The sequence below is a fragment of the Mobula hypostoma genome, chromosome 3 (assembly GCF_963921235.1).
Source record: "Mobula hypostoma chromosome 3, sMobHyp1.1, whole genome shotgun sequence".
In the NCBI taxonomy this organism is placed as follows: Eukaryota; Metazoa; Chordata; class Chondrichthyes; order Myliobatiformes; family Myliobatidae; genus Mobula; species Mobula hypostoma.
This window is the reverse complement of record NC_086099.1, coordinates 64,041,187-64,066,915: the sequence shown is the minus strand read 5'-3', so window position 1 is coordinate 64,066,915 and position 25,729 is coordinate 64,041,187. Positions and strand designations below refer to the sequence as shown.

The window sequence follows — 25,729 nt, the reverse complement described above, 5'->3', positions numbered from 1 at the left end:
AACTTAATGAGTATATTTTGTGGATGCATGAAATTAGTTATTGAACATCCACAAAATGTCCCAGTCTTTAAAACTTTTGTGCATGTTTGCTGACTGGTGTTATATATAAAAAATTCTAAATTAGGTTAAAATGCTTATTTATTGTAATAAACCCATAGCAATCAAACAGTTAGCAATCTTAACAATATCAATGAATATTCTTAAAGGAATTATTTAAATTACTTTTTTAAAACCTTGACTCATTGCACTGGTTGATAGCTGATTTTACACTTAGCAATTTGGAAATTAATTTGAACGAATCTCAAAGGAAAGGCATTTCTCAGAACAGTTGGAACTTCAGTTAAGTAGAAATTCCACCTACCTGTAATTAACAAACACACATTCCTTCAGCAATTTCTAAATATTTCAATCTTCATATCTATACTTTGTGTATACCCTTTGAATATAGCGGTCAAGCATTTCATACACTTCCATCTTGAATTGAGGGAAATTTCTTCCTGCTGCAGTTTCAACAAAGCTTTTATTTCTATAATTAAAGAACAATACATAGGGCTTCCTGCATCAATGAAGCTGTTGATTACCTTTCATCTTTTTGCTGAATTGTTGTGCATGTTTCCATCCCATTAGCAATGCATTGTACCCTGAGCTTTGCAAAATATTGTCACGTACCTACAGGGCTATAAATTCTAAAGTTGCAGTAAGGTCAGGAAGAAAATTCCTTTCCATTGGAAAATCCCTTCAATATAATCTTGATGTTCCTTTTTAAAATAAAAATATGGACCAAATACAGGCAAATGGGACTAGCTTGGTGCCACCGTTGTCGGCACAGATGAGTTGGGCCTTAGGGCCTGTTTCCATGCTGTAATGCTCTAATAGCTTATATCTTTAATCCAGTTTCTGTTATTCTAATGTTTTAATGTTGATAACATTTTATTATGTTTAGTTTGTTTTGGTAATTGAAGTTTAAGTTGCACTGGATCTATGCAATCAATAATCTCATTAATAGAGTATACCTGATTAAAAGGTCATCTTTTTACACTCCTTACTATGATCATAAAATTAATACAATCTTTTTCAGATTTCTACCTCTGCCAGCCAATCCTATCATTTTTCAACATACATTATTTTCAATTTCTCAAGCAATAGCTAAATCTAGTGTCCATTTTCAACATTGTGACAGACAGCAAGCCACAGAGTCATCCCAAAAGGCTGTCCTGGGTGGCACGGTAGTGTTGTGGTTAGCACAACGCTTTACAGTACAGGCGACCAGGGTTCAGTTCCCGCCACGGCCCCGAAGAAGTTTGTACGTTCTCACCGTGACCACATGGGTTTCCTCCGGGTGCTCCAGTTTCTTCCCACAGTCCGAATACATACCAATTGTAAATTGTCCCATAATCAAGTTCGATTTAAACCCGGGGATTGCTGGGTGTGCGTAGCTCGAATTCTGGAAGGGCCTATTCCACAATGTACCTCAGTAAGTAACAAATGAGGAGCTGCCTCAATATTTATTACCGTAATACATTCATTCTGATCTGCTACTGCTATATGCTGCTAGATGTAAATTCTAACATGAAGATGGGAGCTTCTTTTTAAATTGATTCTGCAATTCCTAAGAAACAGGATGTTTCAAATTGTGTGTACTCTGAGTTATTTTAAAATGGAGGTTGGTTGGTTTCAAGTTTATTTTACTCTGCAGCTGAACAGAGCAAAAATAATTTTAAAAAGTATGGATCTTTTCTGTCTCTTCCATAGTTAAAAAAATAAATCAAAATTGATCAAATCTCAAATACTCAGAAAATGTTTTTTATAAAATGCATATAAAGATTTACAGAAAAGTATAAGACTGTAGCATTCTTCAAATAATCAGATATAACCTAGACATTCTTGTTCATAAATTGGGTGTCCAATTCTTACACAATGATCACAATGAATTATTTTTGCTCTGTTCAGCTGCAGAGTAAAATAAACTTGAAACCAACCAACCTCCATTTTCAGTAATCATGTTGAGTAATGCACCCAGATGGATTACTGTCACTGCCATTTTAATGCCAATGCTTTAAATGTATTTCTGTCATATCACATTAAAGGAAAGATGATAAAAATCAAAAATCCCATTTTAGAGGAAGTTAAAAAGTGAACAAGTTTATTTGCTGGATGAATAAATATGAATAACCAACACTGCAATTAAATCAGCCTTCTGAAATCAAAATCAAAATCATCTGCAGAAACATATGATCATTTTGTGAAAGAACATAACTTAAGACTTCCAACATGACTTAGTGCAAGAAGAGCCCATATTTAACACGTCATAATAAGCCCGAGAACTTATACAATACTATATCAAAATGGTTGGAGGAATGTGAAATGTTGAGTAGGCAATGTGCCATTTTGTATGGGTGTCAAATGAGACATACATCAGAGACAGGTTCTTTAAATACGAAACTGGGTAGACTGAAGCATGTTTATACTATTCCCTCACACCCCCATCTTAGACTGACAAAGTTCTCCCTCACCAGGAAAGGCTGGAGCAATGGAATATATTTCAATATTGTAATGGGAAAAATATTCTTCTGACAGTGCTTTGTGAATTATTGGAACTCTCTACCCCTCAGAGCTCAGAAGGATGAGTCAATAAACTTAGTTGGTAGAGGCAGACTGTTTCTAGTGAACAGGTGGAGCAATGGAGTTGAGGCCAGGAACTTATTGACTGGTGGAGCTGGCTCAAGAGACTGTGTGATCTTCTCTCCAGTTCTTATTGCTTATATACTTATGTTTGCAAAGTATGTTGGTCCTGAAGGCAGCTAGTTGTCGGCAGGCTGCAAATGAACAGCCTACATCCAAGTGCAGTCTATTGGTCCTCCATGTAGTTTGCTACCAATAAGAAGTTTCTTCAAACAAACAAAAAATGCTAACAGAGGTAGAATCCAGGAGGAAAGAATGTATTTCCACCAGCCCTATGTTAAAACCATTATTGCTGAGAGCCACTATATGCCCCACCCATTTTGCTGATATCTGCCACTAATTCAACATATTCCACCTTCTTGCCACTTCCTTCCCAATCACCACTTCCCTCACTCCTCATTCCCCATTACAATTATTTCCTCCACTCCTCCTCCTGTCAACCTCTGACTGTACTTGCAACTTCACTCCCAACAGTCCTCAGTGCAAACCCATCGACCTGCATGCCCCATTAATAAAAAGGGTAATGCTGTTGCTGTTGATGGTGAAAATCAAATGGTCTTCGTTACAGGGAAAATCCAGAAAATACTAATTTAAGAGCATAGGCTTGTGGTGGGATTGGGAAGTGGGGGATAGTCAGAGGTTATTGATTCCTCAGGATGCAAACTGCACTGAAGACCTCATTTTATTCATATTGAGAATAAGACCCTTCCTAAAGTCCTGCTCAGAATCAGGCTGGCATGCTGTTTGAAAGGGACAGAGGTTGCATAGCCAAACAATTAACCTCTATCAAGCAATAAACTTTTCTGTGCATTGTTCAACCTTTATGAAGCTGCAATAGCTGAGCCAGAATATGCATTGGTGATGACAGATGGCAAAAGTTGTGCAATGCACGCTGTTCACTTTTACATTTAGGCATGTTTTACATTATTTATGTGGCTTTTAGAAGATTGGGATCCTGTCCAAAAATCCTATATCCAAACTGATAAAAGCATCAAGAAACGCAGGTTTATGCGAATTATAATGTGGAAATTATTTGCACCTGTTTTCTGATATTGTCATGCTATTACCTGTTACTTTCAAATGTTCTGATGTCCTTGGAGGTTTTCAGCTGCATTCGTAAGTAGAGATGGTGCTCAGTGCTCGGTGTCGGAGGGCTGGTTGGAGGCTTGAAGTTTTCAGATGGACTCAGAGCCGGACTGTGGTCGGGTGCTTCCAGGATGCTCCATTGGCAAGTTTGCTGCGCTGGAAGCTCATGGCAGGAAGGGTTTCTTCCTTCTACCATCTGCGTGAGATGTTGGGGCAATCGGGACCTTGAGACTTTTTTTTAACCGTGCCCATCGTCTGCTCTTATCAAGTTACGGTATTGCTTTGCACTGTTGTAACTGTATGTTATAATTATGTGGTTTTTGACAGTTTTAGTCTTGGTCTGTCTTGTGTTTCTGTGATATCATACTGGAGGAACATTGTATCATTTCTTAATGCATGCATTTCTAAATGACAATAAACGAGGACAGAGTGTCCTCATAATCTAAAAAAAAAAGTAATTTGACTAAATCACAGGCCCAGCATCAAGAATATACAGCGGCATGCAAAAGTTTGGGCACCCCTGGTCAAAATTTCTGTTACTGTGAATAGCTAAGCGAGGAAAAGATGAATTGATATCCAAAAGGCATAAAGTTAAAGATGACACAGTTCTTTAATATTTTAAGTAAGATTACTTTTTTATTTCCATCTTTTACAGTTTCAAAATAACAGAAAAGGAAAAGGGCCTGAAGCAAAAGTTTGGGCGCCCTGCATGGCAGTACTTAGTAACACCCCCTTTGGCAAGTATCACAGCTTGTAAACGCTTTCTGTAGCCAGTCTTTCAATTCTTATTTGGGGGATTTTTGCCCATTCTTCCTTGAAAAAGGCTTCTAGTTCTGTGAGATTCTTGGGTCGTCTTGCATGCACTGCTCTTTTGAGGTCTATCCACAGATTCTCGATGATGTTTAGGTCGGGAGACTGTGAAGGCCATGGCAAAACCTTCATCTAGCGCCTCTTGAGGTAGTCCATTGTGGATTTTGAGGTGTGTTTACGTTCATTATCCTGTTGAAGAAGCCATCCTCTTTTCACCTTCGCAAACAACAGGAATTCTGCAGATGCTGGAAATTCAAGCAACACACATCAAAGTTGCTGGTGAACGCAGCAGGCCAGGCAGCATCTCTAGGAAGAGGTACAGTCGACGTTTAAGGCTGAGACTCTTCGTCAGGACTAATTGAAGGAAGAGTTAGTACGAGATTTGAAAGTGGGAAGGGGAGGGGGAGGGGGAGAGATCCAAGTAAGAGATCCCCACCCACTTTCAAATCTGTTACTAACTCTTCCCTCAGTTAGTCCTGACGAAGGGTCTCGGCCTGAAACGTCGGCTGTACTTCTTCCTAGAGATGCTGCCTGGCCTGCTGCGTTCACCAGCAAGTTTGATGTGTGTTGCTCTTTTCATCTTCGGCTTTTTTACAGACAGTGTGATGTTTGCCATAAGACCATAAGACCATAAGACAAAGGAGCAGAAGTAGGCCATTCGGCCCATCGAGTCTGCTGCGCCATTTTATCATGAGCTGATCCATTTTATCCTATTTAGTCCCACTGCCCCACCTTCTCAACATAACCTTTGATGCCCTGGCTACTCAGATACCTATCAATCTCTGCCTTAAATACACCCAATGACTTAGCCTCCACTGCTGCCCGTGGCAACAAATTCCATAGATTCACCACCCTCTGACTAAAAAAATTTCTTCGCATTTCTGTTCTGAAAGGGTGCCCTTCAATCCTGAAGTCATGCCCTCTCGTACTAGACTCCCCCATCATGGGAAACAACTTTGCCACATCCACTCTGTCCATGCCTTTTAACATTCGAAATGTTTCTATAAGGTCTCCCTCATTCTTCTAAAGTCCAAGGAATACAGTCCAAGAGCGGACAAACGTTCCTCATATGTTAACCCTCTCATTCCCAGAATCATTCTAGTGAATCTTCTCTGCACCCTCTCCAATGTCAGCACATCCTTTCTTAAATAAGGAGACCAAAACTGCCCACAGTACTCCAAGTGAGGTCTCACCAGCGCCTTATAGAGCCTCAACATCACATCCCTGCTCCTATACTCTATTCCTCTAAAAATGAATGCCAACATTGCATTCGCCTTCTTCACTACTGACTCAACCTGGAGGTTAACTTTAAGGGAATCCTGTACGAGGACTCCCAAGTCCCGTTGCATCCCAGAACTTCGAATTCTCTCCCCATTTAAATAATAGTCTGTTCGTTTATTTTTTTCTGCCAAAGTGCATAACCATACACTTTCCAACATTGTACTTCATTTGCCACTTCTCTGCCCATTCTTCCAATCCATCCAAGTCTCTCTGCAGACTCTCCGTGTCCTCAGCACTACCGGCCCCTCCACCTATCTTCGTATCATCAGCAAGCTTAGCCACAAAGCCATCTATTCCATAATCCAAATCGTTGATGTACAATGTAAAAAGAAGCGGCCCCAACACTGATCCCTGCGGAACACCACTGGTAACCGGCAGCCAACCAGAATAGGATCCCTTTATTCCCACTCTCTGTTTCCTGCCAATCAGCCAACGCTCTATCCACGTATGTAACTTTCCTGTAATTCCATGGGCTCTTATCTTGTTAAGTAGCCTCATGTGTGGCACCTTGTCAAAGGTCTTCTGAAAATCCAAATATACACACATACTGCATCTCCCTTGTCTAGCCTACTGGTAATTTCCTCAAAAAATTGTAATAGGTTTGTCAGGCAGGATTTTCCTTTAAGGAGTCCATGCTGAGTTCTGCCTATCTTGTCATATGCCTCCAGGTACTCTGTAACCTCATCCTTGACAATTGACTCCAACAACTTCCCAACCACCGATGTCAAGCTAACAGGTCTATAATTTCCTTTTTGCTTCCTTGCCCCCTTCTTAAATAGCGGAGTGACATTTGCAATCTTCCAGTCTTCCGGAACCATGCCAGAATCTATCGACTTTTGAAAGATCATCGTTAATGCCTCCGCAATCTCCACAGCTACTTTCTTCAGAACACGAGGGTGCATTCCATCCGGTCCAGGAGATTTATCGACCTTTAGCCTATTCAGCTTCCTGAGTACTTTCTCTGTCGTAATTGTGACTGCGCACACTTCTCTTCCCTGCCACCCTTGAGTGTCCGGTATCCTGCTGTCTTCCTCAGTGAAGACTGATGCAAAATACTTGTTCAGTTCCTCTGCCATCTCCTCATCTCCCATTACAATTTCTCCAGTATCATTTTCTATCAGTCCTATATCTACTCTCACCTGTCTTTTACTCTTTATATACTTGAAAAAGCTTTTAGTATCCTCTTTGATATTATTTGCTAGTTCCCTTTCATAGTTAATCTTTTTTCTCTTAATGACCTTCTTGGTTTCCTTTTGTAAGGTTTTAAAAAACTTCCCAATCCTTTGTCTTCCCACTAACTTTTGCTTCCTTGTATGCCCTCTCCTTAGCTTTAACTTTAGCTTTGACTTCTCTTGTCAACCACGGTTGCATCCTTTTTCCACTCGAAAATTTCTTCTTTTTTGGAATATACCTGTCTTGCATATTCCTCATTTCTCGCATAAACTCCAGCCACTGCTGCTCTGCCGTCTTTCCCGCCAAATTGCTTCCAGAATTTGCTGGTATTTAATTGAATTCATTCTTCCCTCTACCAGTAAATGTTCCCCGTGCCACTGGCTGCAACACAAACCCAAAACATGATTGATCCACCCCCGTGATTAACAGTTGGAGAGGTGTTCTTTTCATGAAATTCTGCACCCTTTTTTCTCCAAACATACTTTTGCTCATTGCGGCCAAAAGGTTCCATTTTAACTTCATCAGTCCAAAGGACTTGTTTCCAAAATGCATCAGGCTTGTTTAGACGTTCTTTTGAACCTTTTGATTAGAACTTTTCCCCATGCCACTGGCTTGTGTTGCAGCCAGTGGCACAGGGAACATTTACTGGTAGAGGGAAGAATGAATTCAATTAAATACCAGCAAATTCTGGAAGCAAACATCACACCGTCTGTAAAAAAGCTGAAGATGAAACGAGGATGGCTTCTTCAAAAGGATAATGAACGTGAGCACACCTCAAAATCCACAATGGACTACCTCAAGAGGCGCAAGCTGAAGGTTTTGCCATGGCCCTCACAGTCCCCCGACCTAAACATCATCGAGAACCTGTGGATAGACCTCAAAAGAGCAGTGCATGCAAGACGGCCCAAGAATCTCACAGAACTAGAAGCCTTTTGCAAGGAAGAATGTGCGAAAATCCCCCAAACAAGAATTGAAAGACTCTTAGCTGGCTACAGAAAGCGTTTACAAACTGTGATACTTGCCAAAGGGGGTGTTACTAAGTACTGCCATGCAGGGTACCCAAACTTTTGCTTCAGGCCCTTTTTTTTTGTTATTTTGAAACTGTAAAATATGGAAATAAAAAAGTTTTCTTGCTTAAAATATTAAAGAAGCGTGTCATTTTTAACTTTATGCTTTTAGGAAATCAGGTCATCTTTTACTCACTTAGCTATTCACAGTAACAGAAATTTTGACCGGGGTGCCCAAACTTTTGCATGGCACTGTATGTATGGTCTACATCCAGTTACGTGGCCATAATTGGTCAGATGTCCCAGGTCTTTGAAAAGAAAGAATCATTCTCTTGGTTCATGACAGCATGAACAGAAAGCAGAATGACAGGGTTCTGAAGGAAACCACCAGCTGCCAAGTGTTTGTACCTCAAAGTATCTCAGACTCCTACACAGCTGTGGCCAGAAGTGGAAGTTCATGATATGCTGGAGGGCAGACGCTGGTACATACATTGTAATCCAGCAAAAGGGCAGGCTTTGCTGGATAGGGGTGTCAAACTATATCACATCCAATTCTCAGCTCTGCAGAAGAAATGGATAGGGCATAAAGGCTTTTTGAATAGAACAAAGGTACAGTATTTCAAATCAGGTCATTGGCCATGGTAGAAAAAGGGAAGGCAGGCATATGCTCTCCCCATTTTGCTTTCATTTACAGTAACTCTTACTAATTATTTGTGTCTTTAATTAAGTGTCACAGATATGAAAATTGTTAAAAGCTTTAAACAGCTAGCAAGCAGTAAAAAAACACCAAGAAGTTCAGATTGCAAGACTTCAGGGTTCACTACCTGAGGCCTGCTTACTATTCAGAGCCTGCTCCACCTCTCCTGAATCTGTCAGATGCAGACTGTCCCAATCTAGAAAATGTTCAAGCCGACAAGACCAGGTCCAGAATGATCTAGCTCAAGATGCTTCATCTGACTCATGTGACTGCACCTTCTAGCAGACTCCAAGAGTAGGACTGGTAAAAGGAGAATCCATTTGCCAGGAAGCAAGTACCCCATTTTATCTATTCTTAACACTTAGTCACCACAAAATTTTGAAGAAGTATATTTGTTGTAAGAATTTACTTTCCTCCGCTGTTACGATTCTGTTCAAAACTTCAATGAGAAATAGATTCATTGATTTTGATAAATAAAAGTGCTTTTATGTTTCATCAAAAACTATTTCAGACAGTCATTTCTTCAGTAATCAGAATTAATGTCAAAAATCAAATACATGGACATAGCTTCCAGAAAAGTCAATATTTAATTTTTAATTCATCCATTCTACTCCATAGTATTAGCAAAGAGCCAATCAGTAACGTACTATCTTGTAAGAGCTAAAAAGGCCTTTGAAAAATGAGACAGCTCCAATATAGATTAAAAGTTAAAAGTGTCAGAAAGGCATTTAATAGCATAACTGGAAAATTTATAGAAGTGGAATGTGCAGCAGTATTAGCACATGGATTGAACTTTAGCACGTGGGAGGATAAACACCAGAGCAGACTGGTTAGATCAATTGTACACTTCCTACACTTTTACTGTAGTTGTTCCAAACATAGAGCTGAAATCCAAACACAAGAAAATCCTCTCCTTCACCTTTCCCCATTCCGTTTCTGTTTCCCTCTCTCATCTTATCTCCTTACATGCCTATCACCTCCTTCTGGTGCCCCTCCCCTTTCCCTTTCTTCCATGGACTTCTGTCCTCATCTGTCAGATTCTCCCTTCTCCAGCCCTTTATCCCTCTCACCAATCAACCTCCCAGTTCTTTACTTCACCGCCTCCCCCTCTCCCGGTTTCACGTATCGCCTATTAATTTGTATTTCTTCTTCCCCTCCCTCCACCTTCTTGCTCTAACCTCATCTTTTTTTCCAGTCCCAATGAAGGGTTTTAGTGCAAAGCATCAACTGTTTACTCTTTTCCATAGGTGCTGCCTGACTTGCTGAGTTCCTGCTACATTTTTTGTGTGTTGATAGAGAGGAAATATTGGGAGTATTGTCTGGAGCTCTGATCTACATGTTACAAGAATAATAATAAATTTGCAGGAAACCTACCATAACTGAGAGGAACTGTCATAACAATAATAAAAGATTGGCAGGCTAGATTACTCTTCCCAAAAGAGGGAAAAGATGCTCTTGCTTGCAAGTGTGGTGATCTGATAAAGGTTGTTTAGATTCATAACAAGAATTAAGAAGATAGAGATAGAAGAGATATGTTTCTTTGTTGAGAAGAGAATTAAGAGTCATTAGAACATAAGACCATAAGATATAGGAGCAGAATTAGGATATTTGGCCCTTCAACTCTGCTCCGCCATTTCATCATGTCTGAACCATTTCCCTCTCAGCCCCAACATGTTGCTTTCTCCCCGTATCCTTTCATGATCTGACTAATCAAGAATCTATCAACCTCTGTCTTAAATATACCCAATGACTTGGCCTCCACAGCTGCCTGTGGCAACGAAATCCACAGATTCACTACTCTCTGGCTAAAGAAATCTTCCACATCTCCATCTATAGGAAGAGGTACAGTCGACGTTTCAGGCCAAGACCCTTTGTCAGGGCTAAGTGAAAGAGGAGGTAGTAAGAGATTTTTCAATAGATGCAGCCTGGCCTGCTCTGTTCACCAGCAATTTTTATGTGTGTTGCTTGAAATTCCAGCATCCTCGTGTTTCCACATCTCCATTCTAAATGGATATCCGTCTACTTTGAGGCTGTGTCCTCTGATCTTAGGCTCTCATCATAAGAAACATTCTCTCCACATCCACTCTATCAAGGGATTTCAACATTCAGTAGATTTCAATGAGACTCCCCGCCCCCCATTCTTTTGAATTTCAGCGAGTACAGGCACAAAGCCATCAAACATTTCTCATGTGATCAGCCTTTTGATCCCAGAATCATCTTTGTGAACTTTCTTTGAACCCTCTCCAATGTCAGCACATCCTTTCTTAGACAAGGGGCCCAAACTATCTCACAATGCTCCAAGTGAAGCCTCATTAGTGCCTTATAAAATCCTCAACATTGAGTCCTTGGTTTTACATTTTAGTCCTCTCAAAATGACTGTTAACATCGCATTTGTCTTCCTCACCGCTGCGTCAGCCTGCAAATTAACCTTTTGGGAATCCTGCACGAGGACTCCCAAGACCCTTTTCACCTCAGATTTTTGAATTTTCTGGCCATTTTGAAAATAGTCTACCCTTTTATTTCTTCTACCAAAGTACAAGACCATACAGTCCCCTACACTGTATTCCTTCTGCTATTTCTTTGTCCACTCTTCTAAACTGTCTAAGTTCTTCTGTAGCCTCTCTGCTTCATCAATACTTCCTGCCCGTCTTTGTAACTATCTTTGTATCTTCCATAAGCTCGGCCACAAAGCCATCAATTCTATCAACCAAATCATTGACATATAATGTAGAAAGAAGTGGTCCCAACACAGAACCCTTTGGATACATCAAGTCACTGGAACCAACCAGAAAAGTCTCCTTTTATTCCCGCTCTTTGCCTCCTGCCAGTCAGCCAATTCTCTATCCATGCTGGTATCTTTCCTGTAATACTTTGGGCTCTTAACTTGTTAAGCAGCCTCATGTGTGGCACCTTGTCAAAGGTCCTCTGAAATCCAATTACACAACATCCACCAATTCTCTTTTGTCTATCCTGCTTGTTATTTCTTCAAAGAATTTTAACAGATTTGTCAGGTTAAATTTTCCTCGAAGAAACCATGCTGGCTGCGGCCTATTTTGTCATGTGCCTCCAAGTACCTTGAAACCACATCCTTAAAAATCGACTCCAAGGTTTTCCAATCACTGAGGTCAGACTAACTATCCTATATTTTTTCTTCTTCTGCCTCTCTCCTTTCTTGAAGAGTGGAGTGATATTTGCGATTTTCCGGTCCTCTGGAACCATGGTAGAATTCATTGAATCTTGAAAGATGCTTATTCATGTCTCCACAATCTCTTCAGCCACCTCTTTCAGAACCTTGGGGTGTAAACCATTTAGTCCAGATGACTTATCTACCTTCAGACCTTGCAGTTTCCCAAGAACCTTCTCCCTAGAGATGTCAACTTCACTTACTTCCGTCCCCTGACAATCTCGAACTTCCGCCAGCATGCTAGTTAAGAATGGTGCAGAATACTTATTCAGTTTATCCACCATTTACTTGTCCCCTATTACTACCTCTCCAGCATCATTTTCCAGTGGTCTGATATCTACTTTTGCCTCTCTTTGACACTTAATACATCTGAAGGAACTTTTGGTACCCTCTTTAATATAATTAGCTAGCTTACTTTCATATTCCATCTTTGCCTTCTTTATGACTTCTTTAGTTGCTACCTTTTGGTTTTTAAAAACTTCCCAATCGTCTAACGTTCAACTAATTTTTGTTCTATTATATGCCCTCTCTTTGACTTTTATGTTGGCTTTGATTTCTCTTGTCAGCCACAGTTGCACAACCTGCCTTTAGAATATTTTTTCTTCCTTAGGATATACCTATTCTGCACCTTCCAAATTGCTCCCAGAAACTTCAGCCATTGCTACTCTACTATCATTCCTGCTAGTGTTCACTTCCAACATATTTTGGCCAGCTCCTCTCTCATGCCTCTGTAATTCACTTTACTTCACTATAATGATGATGCATCTGACTTTAGCTTCTCCTTCTTGTAGGCATTCCACAAACATTCCCTCTTGGGATCCAGCACCAGCCTGATTTTCCCAATCTATCCGCATATTGAATTCCCCATGACTATTGTAACATTGCAGTTTTGACATGCATTTTTTATCTTCCGTTGCAATTTGTAGACCACATCTTTGCTACAGTTTAGGGACCTGTATATAACTTCCATCAGGATCTTTTTACCCTTGCAGTTTCATAGCTCTACCCACAATGATTCTACACCTTCCAATCCTATGTCACCTCTTTCATTTTCATTTTTCACCAGCAGGGCTACACCACCCCTCTGCTGACCTGACTGTCCTTTATATGCAATATGTATCCTTGGACATTAAGCTCCCAGCCATTATCTTCTTTCGGCCACGATTCAGTGACGCCCACAACATCATATGTGCTAACTGTAACTGTGCTACAAATTCACCTTGCTTATTCCATACACTATGTGCATTTAAGTAATACTTCATCAGTCCTGCTTTCATCACACTTTTTAATTTGGACCCTTTTTACACTGCAACTTATCCTGTTGACTGTAAATTTGCCCTATCATCCGCCTGTCTTTCCTCAGAGTCTCACTACACACTGCCTCTGTTTGTAAATCAACTACCCCATCCTCAGCCCTATCACTCCAGTTCCCATCCCCTGCAAGATTAGTTTAAACCCTCCTGAATAGCTCCAGTGAACTTACATGCAAGGATATTGGTTCCCCCTTGAATGTGAGTGGAATCTATCCCTTTTGTACAGATCATACAAAATCTTACAACATGTATATTAATATAGGATGCAATTGATAAACCAACAAGCAACTCAAAAGTAACTTCATTTCCCAGAAAGTAATTAAGAGTGTGGAATGCATAGAGTCATGGAGTAATGCAGCACAGATAAAGCTCCTTTGGTCCACTGAGTCAATGCTATCAGGCACCGATTTTACACTAATTCTAGAGTACTCCCATTTTATTTTCCCCATATTTCCATTAAGTGTCTCCCCCTCCCAAACGTCTATCAGTCACCAGGGATGAGACATTTGCAACGATTTACAGTGGCCAATTAAATTGCCAAGCCCCACATTTTTGGAGCATGGCAGAAGACTGGAGCACCCAGGGGAGACCCACAGAGTCACAGGGAAAACATGCAAACACAACACAGATAGCATCACAGGGCAGGATTAAATCTGGGTCTCTGGAGCTGTAAGGCAGCAGATCGACTGGTTGCACTGCTGTGCGGATATTAAAGAACATGTGAGATAAAGAAAAGAGTTTCCTAATGATAAAAGGAAATGTAAGGAGGCTTATATGCATCAAAAATTAATGCATTACATGTCAAATGAACGTAGTGTGAAGATTACAATTCTTTTTTATCGTAGAAAATTATCTAAAGCATGAGAAACTGACATCAAATTGTTGCTGGTTGGAATTCACTTTTTGATTAGTTTATTAATTTGCTTGTAGTTCTCCTTCTGACAGTTGCTGTCTCTACCACTGAGGACAATGTTATAGAGCAAAGGAAGAAAAGCAACAGAACAGTTTTACCTAAGAACTTCATGAATTCATTCAGTAAAAGAGTAGCCCATCATAGTCTGTATGGGTTTAAGATGACACTCTTTTCTTTTGTCATCTGTGGTCTAACGGATTGACTTTCTGTAAAACTAAATAACTTACAGTAATACATGCACACAGCAAATTTATATATTATTTGGGGTTACGATTTTTCAATTTCTAAAGCAAAATTAATGCAATGATTGCAGAAAAATGAATAGTTATTTATGGTAATTCATTATTGAAGGCATCACAAGATCAAATGCTGTTCAATTTTGAGTTTGCAGATTTGAACTGTGATCCATTCTGTGTCTACAAATGACATCATAGGCTCCAGCTAAAGTGAGAAGACTCAGCTACATTTCTCTCCATTGACTGCTTTTAAATAATTACTCAAACATGTTATTATGAGTGTATGTGTGTCTCTTTAGCTGTTAAGGGGGAGGAAATGAAAGCGGAGATGCCACAAGTTAAAAGTGGATTACGTTCAAAGTAAGTCTTTTTCCATCATCGAACAGCCCAGTGTAAATAAAGAACCTTGGTTACTTGAGAGTACTTAAGCAGCTGCCAGAATAACAGAGCAAAATATGAACTAAAGTATATTTTGGCATATTAAGGTTGTTGCTGACTGAATATGTAGATAATTTGTCCATTTTTGCTAAAGCTGTAATATGATGCTGTTTATCTTATGAAATGTCTACACTTTTTTGTCCATTTGTCAATTTTATAGCCCATGGATTTCCTAAAACCCTCTTTAAACCCAGAGCTAATATGATCCACATGGAGGGAAGTAGTAACAAGGAAAAGATTCGAGAAATATTAAACTATTAAAGTTACAGTACTGAAAGTAAAAGAGAGAAACAAAATCAAACGTGATTGCTTTGTTTTATGTATTACAAGTACATACCAAAAACTGTCCGCGCTGGAACAGATTCCTTATTAATCCAAAAAGACACTTGAGAGAGAATGACGGTCATAATGCAGGGTATGTAAGTCTGGATCATAAAATAACCCATTTTTCTTCTCAAATGAAAGTAGACTGTCATCACCACATATTCTCCTATAACAGAGAAATATATAGAATTATTTTTCATAATGTCTAGTTTGTATTAATGATTTTTAAAATTAACTGGTAAAATTAAGATTCTTAATAATTTTGCAATTTTATGCACAAAGACATTGCAAATGGTAATCAGAAATTGGAAATTATGTTATGTATAAGGAGGTTCAGAAACTGTGGTGTAAGTAAGAAAGCCTATGTGCCTTTACCTGTAATGGATTTAATAGTGCCACTAGTAACTGTTTGTCCTACAAGGTCATACTGAACCAAGCTAGAAGACTCCTCGGGCACCTCCACTGATTTGTCAGGTCCTTTCGTCCATGTGTATATCATCTCACTTTTAGGATATGCATCTGAAATGAATGAAAACACCAACTTTTAACAATTAATATCACCAAAATGATCTTTAATTTTATTACAGATTGTCTGACAATGTATTATCTTAGTTCTTCATCATTTGGTTGGAAAATTAATTTGTCACTCATTTGACTACTGTGAATTTTACAACACAATAAAATTTGGTACTTTTCTACCATTTTATAAACAGCTGCTAAAATGTGTGAAATATATAATTTGAAGCATGTGATATAATATTTTGATATTGCACTCATTTTAATGTCAGAGCAGCTTCTCAGCAATAATATAATTACAATAATTATATAAGTGATACTGCTTACAAATGAATGAGCATTCATTAACCAACTCATATTGATTTACAATATGTATAACAATCATTTTATATGCGTTATATACTTTTAAAACATTCAGGTCATGCAATAATATTGCAAAATGCTTTACTTTGTGTTTTAAATAAATAAATCTCTCATTACACATATATCAAGCACATATTTATTTTCCATAAAAGTCAAAGTAACGATTGGCATTACATTATTAAAATACACACAATCTTTCCACAATAGTTTTAAGTACAAACAAAATTAAATACTACCAGTTAAAGTTTCCTATCTATATGCAAAGAAAAGCAAGACCAAGTCACTCACAACTTCCAAATTTAAGCGGACAAGCATGGCCATCCATTGGGAAATCAACCAGCTTCATGGGACACTCTGCATTAATAGTAAGTCTGAAATGAAATATGAAAATCATTTAAGATATTTAGTAAATGATTCTTATAAGATTAATTCTAAACTAAGATACGCATTTCTCATTGAATCAGCAATGGCCTCAGATTCCTGGCATTATGAGAATGGTAAACATACCTCATGGTGTATAGAATTGTCCCATTTTGCATGATTCGGAACAGCTTGTTTGGAGCGGTCATATTGTGCGAAATTGATTTTTTCCCGTTCCTAAAGAACGTGTCAGGCGTCCAGACTTTGGTGACCATTAAGTTGTTAAGACGAAGTATTTTAGTGGGGCCGTCATACTTGAGCCTATTGTCCACCCAAGTTTGGCGGAAAAACACGTCCATTGTATACTCCTTGGAAGGAAATTGGGAAGAAGCGCCAATCATTATCTGGACTATTAAAACAGCGTACGTTATGCAATGCATTGTGCAACGTGTGATGTTAGCTACTTGATTTCCCATTCAGAGTGCCGTGTTGTCAAAACGATACCTGTTCATTTTCTGAGTGGAAGCACAATATGGTTTGCAATCAATGTTGAAGTGGAACTAAGAATCGTACTGCTGAACGCATAAATAATTGCTAAAATTCGCATGATCAACCAATCGATAGTTTTCATTGGGCCATAATGAATGGTGATGCAATGAATGTATTTTAGGGATAAATATACATTGTTACAATTACACTGTAATTTCAACTTAATTTTAGCGTACATCTCTCCAAACTGTAACACGTGTGGTTCTGCCGTCCTCAGATTTAATGTAGGTAGTTTTAAATAATATCCAGGCAGCGAAAATTAATAGATTACTGCAAATGAAAAACCGGCGGAACGTCCGCCTTTAATATTTAAGTAAGCAAGCAGAAATCCTACCATTTCAACATCAGACACTGGCCCAAAGCTTGTAACGTAGATATCTGTTTTGACTTCAGTAACAGCTCCTATAGGACAGGAAATACATTGCTTAATGAAAAGGTAGCCTATTAGTACGGTGACATATTTGCTTACGCTTAATCCATACCGACCAAGACGAACACTAGGAAGAAAAGGGCAACTGGTTTTAATGCATTCCCGTTATATCTTTCACTGATTTCCCAGGTCCCAACGATAGCCTCCAGCAAGTTACCTGCTTTTGGATTTCAAAGACTCAATTGGCGAGCACACCTTGATCTGTGCAACAAATATGCACGACTTCAACTTGTGGCACGCGTTCACGGATTTAATAATAAAAAAAACAATGTTCTAGGTCTTCCGACGTTAAATCAAGGATGCAAGCTATTAGACTCCAGCTCACAGTCTGATATCAATCAATCTGCTTTAAAAAAATAAATACACCACACTATATTACAATTACTCGTATCTTGATTCTCGTCAACAAATCCTTCACAGAATAGTATCTGTTAAATCTGCCTCTCTATTTTATCTACCTGAGCAGCTTTCCGCGATCCCACTCCCCTGCAGTACAGATTAAACCCCCTATGTCTAATAATTGGTTAGACTCAAAGCCACAGTATTGGCATCAATGATCCCAAAGCGTACAAGACCAACTCTAGTAAACAAAACAACTAAAGACAATAAATGTACCCGTACCGCCGAATCCAGGTCGCAGTCTGTTGTCATACCCGTCCAAGAGTCTATCAAGGATCCGCGTAAAATTTTCTGGAAACAATTTCTCCTGCTTTTTGACCTCTCCAGAGATCTCTCGTATACTGCACAGAAAATAGGTAACACCGACATGAACACACAATGACAAGCTCCGGAAACGGTTGCCATACACCTGATATTGATTTTTCGGACCGTAGCGCCGTACAAAGACGGTCAAAGCAAGTACATCTGATAAACAATGCGAAATAAGAAAGAATCACTTTCCTTCAATTACTTACCACGTTGTCACGCAGATAAAGTATAACAGCGTGGAAATGTAACTGGAGTACATCCTGATCACCGTCTGCCTGGCAGAAACCATCTTTGCATGCCATACTTTATGTCTCTTCCCGGTCCCGTCGCCAATTGCCTTATCCTGGCGAGAGATCGCAGCCGTGAACACACACACACACACACACACACACACAGACACACACACACACACACACACACACACAGACACACACAGACACACACACACACACACACACACACACACACACACACACACACACACACACACACACACACACACACACACAGACACACACACACACACACACACACACAGACACACACACACACACACACACTTGTAACTGTGGGATGCTTCTCTTCACTCCTGCCAGAAAAGGTACTTGCTCTCGAATCAGCCCGATCCACTTCCCTAAATCTTTGCCTCTTAGCAGCTATTCCCTGCCAGGGGTCAAACACTTTTTAAATATGACATCGCTTTCATCACAAACTATTCCGCTCACCCTCTTCTATCATCTGCTGCATGTCAGGGGGGTGGAGTTGGGGTTTGTGTGGAAGGAAGTTAGGAGGGGGAATTCTGGTAATTACAAAGGAAACATCTCTGGTTTGAGGTGCATACGTAAAAAAATGGAGCAGTTGCCGTGTTATTGCACCGACGTTGTGCAATGATTTTGCCGACGAATGCGTGGAAAGACTGGATGGATTTTGCCCGGTATCCTCACGATCTATTCAACTGCTAGTACTGATCTGATCAGTGCCGACATATGCTCGCCTCTTGCCCCGAGTCTATTCCATTCTTAGCTGCCGACGAGCGATACTCCTGAGGAACAGAAATTAACAACTCCATTCGTTTCAGAATCGGAACAGAAAGAAGGACAACAGAGCAAGAGGAAGGGAAACTAAACTCTTTATCCCTGGTCAATTACTATGACCCGGGGCTAAATGCGCCGATAAACCAGTTAGAAAACAATTTTACGTCGAATCGATTCACAGAGATTCGGACCACCGGAAGTCCGTTTTTCTAAATAAAATCTCCACTTACTTCACAATCAACTCTTTCCTCTAAGTAATCGGCTCTAGAAACTAGCGGGGAGAAATTTATATTACAAGGAGCGCCCTAACGCTGATAAACAATTGCCTTCCGTTTCATTAATTCAGATATCGCGCGGTGGTAGTTATTTTCTAGCCCTTCTTGGGTAATGCCGATTCAAAGCAATGTGGGATACATTCTCTCCAATGAAAGACGATGAAGCAGAAATTATTGCACTTGTAATTAATTATAACATGGTTTCACTCAAGATGCGCTTCACATCCTGGCTTCCCTGCTTCATCTTTGGGTTTTAAATAAAGCCTCAATGACTTGCTAAAAATTACCCTGTACTTTCAAAGAGGAAATTAACCCCCTGAACTCTCCACATGTGTTCTCTCGCCTCGTCGTCATTTTACTGAGAGCTCCATAAAATCTCGACTCTTTGATTTGAATTGTGCTGCACTTCTCCAGTATAAAGTGGCATTGAAACATCCTGTAGTGTTTATCCTTTTAGGATATTGAACAATAGACGTCGAATCTGAAGCTGAGCAGTAGCTCGGAGTTTGAAACGGTCTTTGCAAGTAACGGCTAAACATGCTGCACGATGTCTTCGAGTAGCAGGTTCACTTCGGAAAAGGTTCACTAGGTTTAGCCAAGGCACTGTTTTGAATGGCATTACACCTTCCGATCCATGCACATCACCTTAATGCAAATCCGAGCTACGCTCAGGGAAATCGGCTAAAAGCGATTTGAGTCCTTGTGATCAATTAGCATAATAGCAACCCTGTAATCATTTGAGAGGGAGAGAAAAAAAAATACCTTTAAGGATCTGATCATTTGACTATTTTGCAAGGGAAGTTGTTTCCACAGCAAACAGTCTTATTTGATGTTGTGGAGGCTGCGCGCATGCGTTGCGCCTCGGAATTATTGTACTGCCTTGGACTAAGTTGCATTCCTTGAATCTTCGCTCAAAGCCTTTTCTATATTCAAAGTTAGGAATGTGGAGAGTTCAAGACAGAGGATGCTTCGGGATTTTGTCGTTCCCCATGTTGGTGGCCATGGTTTGCTATGCCCAGAGGTGAGCTCCGATCTCTTACCATTCTTTGCCATTGTTTTATTTTTTCCTCTCTCTCTGATTCATATTTGGTACGATCCTGAATGAAATCCACATTTTTCCTTCAGAGTTAATGAGTCCAGCAACATGTCATATGTGAAAGAAACCGTGGATAACTTGCTGAAAGGATATGACATTCGATTAAGACCAGATTTCGGAGGTAAATGATCTCCTTTTGCTATAGTTGCATGCATCTATGTGCAGCCTTTATTTCCCACCAGTCAGTAGCTCACTAAACAACGCTTACTGTATATACATAATAAAGAATAACTACAGCAGTACGACATCTCCTGCCTGTGGGGATATGGAACGATATTGTTTTTTTTAAAAGTGGGTTGCAAATATCACAAACAGATACTGTGTTGTTTCCCTCAAGGTCTGCCTGTGGACGTGGGTATGAGCATAGACATTGCCAGTATCGACATGGTCTCTGAAGTCAACATGGTGAGTGCACTCTTTAAATACCGGTCTGTGCAAATGTTCACTACACCCGTACGTTTGTTTAAAGCTACTTGTCTATTCTAAATGCGTGATACTGTACCGCATGAAGAATAACTCGATACTGGCAGTACGAGAGATTTGTATCGCAGTTTCCCGGTGACTTCGTCTGTTTATTTTTGGAATGGAGGGGGGCAGTCACATGAGTTTGTTACTACAACGCGAACAATAGCCGTATCGATAAATGTTCCTCTCGTGTAGGTGTTCCTTCCCCGCCTGAAGCTGCTTAAGTCTACTTAAATTGCGAATAATTCTGATAAGCGTTTAATTTCCAATAATGTATAATACCGCCATCTGCTGATTGTAATAATTTACTACGTATCAATGTCTTTGACAGATCTTCTCATAATACGATTATTATACGAGAGATTTCAATGTTAGGCTTAGATCGTGATTCTGATTCTAATTACCAATTGCCTTGAAGCGACAACAGCGCTGTTTGAGATAAGGCAGGTTGGCAACTCCCTGAAATATCGTACACCCCAGTTACAAAGTGGATCTGATGCACGCTGATAATTTTTCTGTTTCCAAAATGAGAGTCTGTGTTGACAATTTAGTTGCCGGTAAATTGAATTCCTCTCCGCACGCGTTGTGTTCCGATTGTGTCTTAAAGCGCTTTTTTTTAACCAAAGATAGGTCACCATAGGATCACTTTGCGATTACATCATAACTATTGTGAAGTTGGGTCAGATACTTTTGAGCATGATTCCCTTTAGCAAGGCTGAAATTTGCCCGGTGTTAGTCGCGCACAAAATGATATCGCAGGTTGTGAAGGGCTTTTTCCCTCCTCTGTCAGTAGAGTTGGGTGCAACCTATGCCCAGTAAGCATGATGGAAAATGGTTCATTGGTGCTTCTCTTAGTAACTGCAGCTTCTTTGCTCAAATCACTACTGCCCTCTGAACAGTCCATGCATGGTGGTGCTAAGAGGTTACTCATGGCAGTAAATTTGATCTGGTCAAGCTAGAGGGGTGTAGGGGAGCAGATGGCAGAGATGTTCAGAGACACAGGAGAGAGCTGTAACACCCCACCTCCACCACCACCATCGTCAATTCATTACAGCCTGTCCAGCAGCAGGAACTGTGGCCACCTTGGACAGACTTCCTTCTTTCCAACTTGGCTCCCAGTGGTCAGCAGAAAAGGAGTGATATGTCCAATATCGGTGCATGATATGTGGGCAAAGCATCTTGGCATAGTTTTCAATTGGAATTTTGCCTCGCCCATCTGGCTGCAAGATCCTACAAAAGATTGTGAGGACTGCTGGGAGGATCATTGAGGTCTCTCTTCCACCCAGGAGTACTGTATATGCAGGGCCCTTAGCATTATCAACTGTCCCTCCCATCCATCCAACAATCTCATTGACCACCCAACATCAGGCAGGAGGTACCACAGCATTAGGACAAGGACTGTTAGGATGGGAAGCAATTTCTTCCCCCAAGCCATAAAACTGCTGAACTTACTTGCCACCACGCAGGTCCAACCATGTATGAAGCAACAGTAACATCATACTGTTTACGTTTGTACATTTTCACTTGTGACGTAAATGCACCTTAATAGTTTTTAATTTATTTGTGGCAATATTACTCTATGGGTTGTGTGTGAGTTATGCGTACTGCATTATACATCTTGGTCTGGAGGAACATTGTTTCGTTTGGTGATATACATGTATACGTTTGAAATAACAATAAATTTGAACTTGAAATTTGTTTGGAATATCCAAGTGTGAGTCAGTGCTAAACACAGTATGTGTTTACTGTACCAAACGAGAGTGAACTCCAATTTCCAGCCATGCACTGTTTTTTTTTGTTCCAATATTTTTATTGATTTGATTTCTATATAGAAGAATACAGAGTCCAAGAGAATACATATTATAAAACAAAGAAAAAATATAATACTACCAGATACAGTATATTGAATCACATTAACGAACTCCTTACTCTATATTCATGTACATTAGATTAATTTGCATATTAGAATATAAACAATTTAATTTTTAAAAAGATCTACACCCACTACCAAAGTCGAAGCTGTTTGGGAAAAAGAAAGAAAAAAACTTATCAGATAATAAAATATGCTGTTAACCAACTTCTGTACTTTAACGAGAAGTCAAAGGTTATGAAAATAATTTAAAAATGACCCCCACAAATTTCGAAAATCTTGGTGAGATTCAGAAATTGAACAATGAATTTTTTCTAAATTTAGGCATGCCATAACATCCCATGACCACCGAGCATGATTAGGCGGAACAGCATCCTTCCATTTAAACAAAAGCACCCTCCTAGCCATAACAGAGATAAAAGCCAGAATGTGCAGATCAGATGTCTTCAAGATGATATCTTTCCATCCAACAATATCAAATAGGGCAATCAAAGGATTAGGCTTAAAATTTACTTTAAAGAGTACAGAAAAAGTTTGGAATACTTCCTTCCAATATTTTCCAAGATTTGAGCACGTCCAAAACATATGAATAAATGAAGCTTCTCCATTGTTACACCTATCATAGTAGGGAGATATATCCATATAAAAACAAGATAACATCCTTGGTCATATAAGCCCTATGAACCACCTTAATTTGTTGGAGGGAATGACGAGCACATAACGATGAAGTATTAACCAATTTAAAAATCTCATTCCAAAGTTTCTTCAGAAATTGAAGTCTGTAAATCTTGTTCCTAAAGATTTTTGATTTTGTATAAAGAATCATTTCTCATTCCCAACAACTTATCATAAATATTGGATATTGAACCATTATAAAATGATTTCATATTAAGAATTTCATCTAATACGTTCTTATCACGACTATTAGGAAATATATATAATTGAGATCGCAGAAAATCTCTAATTTGTAAGTACCCAAAAAAATGGGTTTTTGCTAAACTATATTGAGTTGACAATTGTTCGAATGAAGAAAGACTTCCTCCAACAAACAGATCCCGGAAACATGTAATGCCTAATCCTTCCCATTGTTTAAAAACTATATCAGTCATAGAAGGCTTAATTTTTTTTTTAAATGTGACTAGAAAGGGAGAATCTCAATAAACCAAAGCGTTTTCTAAATTGTATCCAAATCCTCAAAGTATGTTTGACTACCACATTTTCAGTTATCTTACTTAAGGATAAAGGAAGTAAAGATCCCAAAAGAGAGATAATAGAAAAATTTATTAACCAAGTTAGCTTCTAAAGAAACCCACCCAGGACAGTCCTCATGATTAATATAGTATAACCGAAACGTGAGATTCCATATATTAGCTGCTAAGTAATAAAACCTAAAATTTGGTAAAGCTAAACCTCTATTCTTTTTAACTTTCTGGAGATGGACTTCATTCAATGGAAGACGATTTTATTTTTCTATATGTAGGAGGATCAATTAGAGTCCAGAGAGTCAAAAAAGGATTGAGGAATAAAAATGGGTAAAGCCTGAAAGAGGTATATAAATTTAGGTAAAACATTCATTTTAATAGAATTAATTCAACCAATCAATGATAACGAAAGGGGCAACCAATTTGATAATGTTCTTTTTATATAATTTAATAAAGAAAAAAAAATTTCTTTAAATAGGTATTTATAATTCTTAGTAATTGTTACACCCAAATAAGTGAATTGGTTTCTTACAGTTTTAAAAGGAAGGTTAATATTAGTTAATAGCAAATTATTCAAAGGAAAAAGTTCACTCTTGTGTAGGTTCATAAAACTACTGAACTTACTTGCCACCGTGCAAGTCCAACCACGCATGAAGCAACAGTAGCATCATACTGTTTACATTTTCACTTGTGACATAAGTGCACCTTATTAGTTGTTAATTTATTTGTGGCAATATTACTCTATGGGTTGTGTGTGAATTATGCATACTGCATTATGCACCTTGGTCTGGAGGAACATTGTTTCATTTGGCGATATACATGTATACGGTTGAAATAACAATAAATTTGAACTTGAAATTTGCTTGGAATACCCAAGTGTGAGTCAGTGCTAAACACAGTATGTGTTTACTGTACCAAACGAGAGTGAACTCCAATTTCCAGCCATGCACTCCTTTTTTAACAATCGAATATTTCTTGAGAAAGCAGGGAAAGACAACCCACAATCCAGGGTTCTGCTTGAACATAAAGTGGTAAAGTAAAAGAAAATGGAAGCAACAATGGAATTGCATAATACTCAACGTGAATATTAATTCCTGGAGATTTCATGAAAAGAAGAGGAAGAAGCTGAGTTGACAAGGCAATGCATTGGTGGGAAGATTGTGCTAATGTGATGGCAAAGAGTGGGGGGCAGTACTTCTAGGAGCTTTGGGATGAATTAAAGTAGGTGACTAAGTTTTGATTCTTCATCACAAGGTGGTGAGGATACATTGTGGCTGGAACTTGTGTAATGTTGTTGTTCCTCTCTGCGCCTTCTGGCGCATCAGGCAGTAGCCTTACCACTTCTTCAGCGTTTGAATGTTTTCTAACGAGGCCGAGCTGCCAGCTCGATGCTCAACATAGCATGGATGGAAAGCGTACAAGGTGCCAGCTGGATTCAAACCCAGGACCATTCTCTTTGCAGTCCGGTGCCGATGCCTCTACACCACCGGCCGGTAAACTTGAGTAATGTAAGCTTAAAATAAGGGAAAATGAGAAGTTCTAGGAGACTGACATATAGAATTACAATATGTATAAGGAATTTGGGCAGATATTTGGTAGGGAAAGTCACAGACGGATGGGCCTAATGTGGACAAATGGGATTAGCGCGGTCAACATGGGTGAACTGGGCTGAAAAATACATATTTCTATGCTATATGATTCCACATTTCTCTGATCC

General features: G+C 39.3%; 2 protein-coding genes across 2 annotated transcripts in view; one reads left to right on the top strand and one right to left on the bottom strand.

Moving 5' to 3' along the window:
* The window catches only part of gabra4 (gamma-aminobutyric acid type A receptor subunit alpha4), a 41,887-nt gene extending 22,735 nt beyond the window's left edge, over positions 1-19,152 (bottom strand). Inside the window, exons 1-7 of the mRNA XM_063043206.1 lie at positions 18,277-19,152; positions 17,984-18,102; positions 17,267-17,334; positions 16,531-16,751; positions 16,312-16,394; positions 15,520-15,663; positions 15,158-15,310 (exon numbers count right to left, since the gene is read on the bottom strand). Coding sequence (XP_062899276.1) covers positions 15,158-15,310; positions 15,520-15,663; positions 16,312-16,394; positions 16,531-16,751; positions 17,267-17,334; positions 17,984-18,102; positions 18,277-18,359 — 871 coding nt within the window. The 5' untranslated portion in view covers positions 18,360-19,152. The remainder of the gene's footprint in view (positions 1-15,157; positions 15,311-15,519; positions 15,664-16,311; positions 16,395-16,530; positions 16,752-17,266; positions 17,335-17,983; positions 18,103-18,276) is intronic.
* Positions 19,153-19,766: 614 nt separating this feature from the next.
* gabrb1 (gamma-aminobutyric acid type A receptor subunit beta1) overlaps positions 19,767-25,729 on the top strand; it is a 289,343-nt gene continuing 283,380 nt past the window's right edge. The window contains exons 1-3 of the mRNA XM_063043207.1: positions 19,767-20,400; positions 20,505-20,596; positions 20,813-20,880. Of these exons, the coding sequence (XP_062899277.1) occupies positions 20,321-20,400; positions 20,505-20,596; positions 20,813-20,880 (240 nt within the window). The 5' untranslated portion in view covers positions 19,767-20,320. The remainder of the gene's footprint in view (positions 20,401-20,504; positions 20,597-20,812; positions 20,881-25,729) is intronic.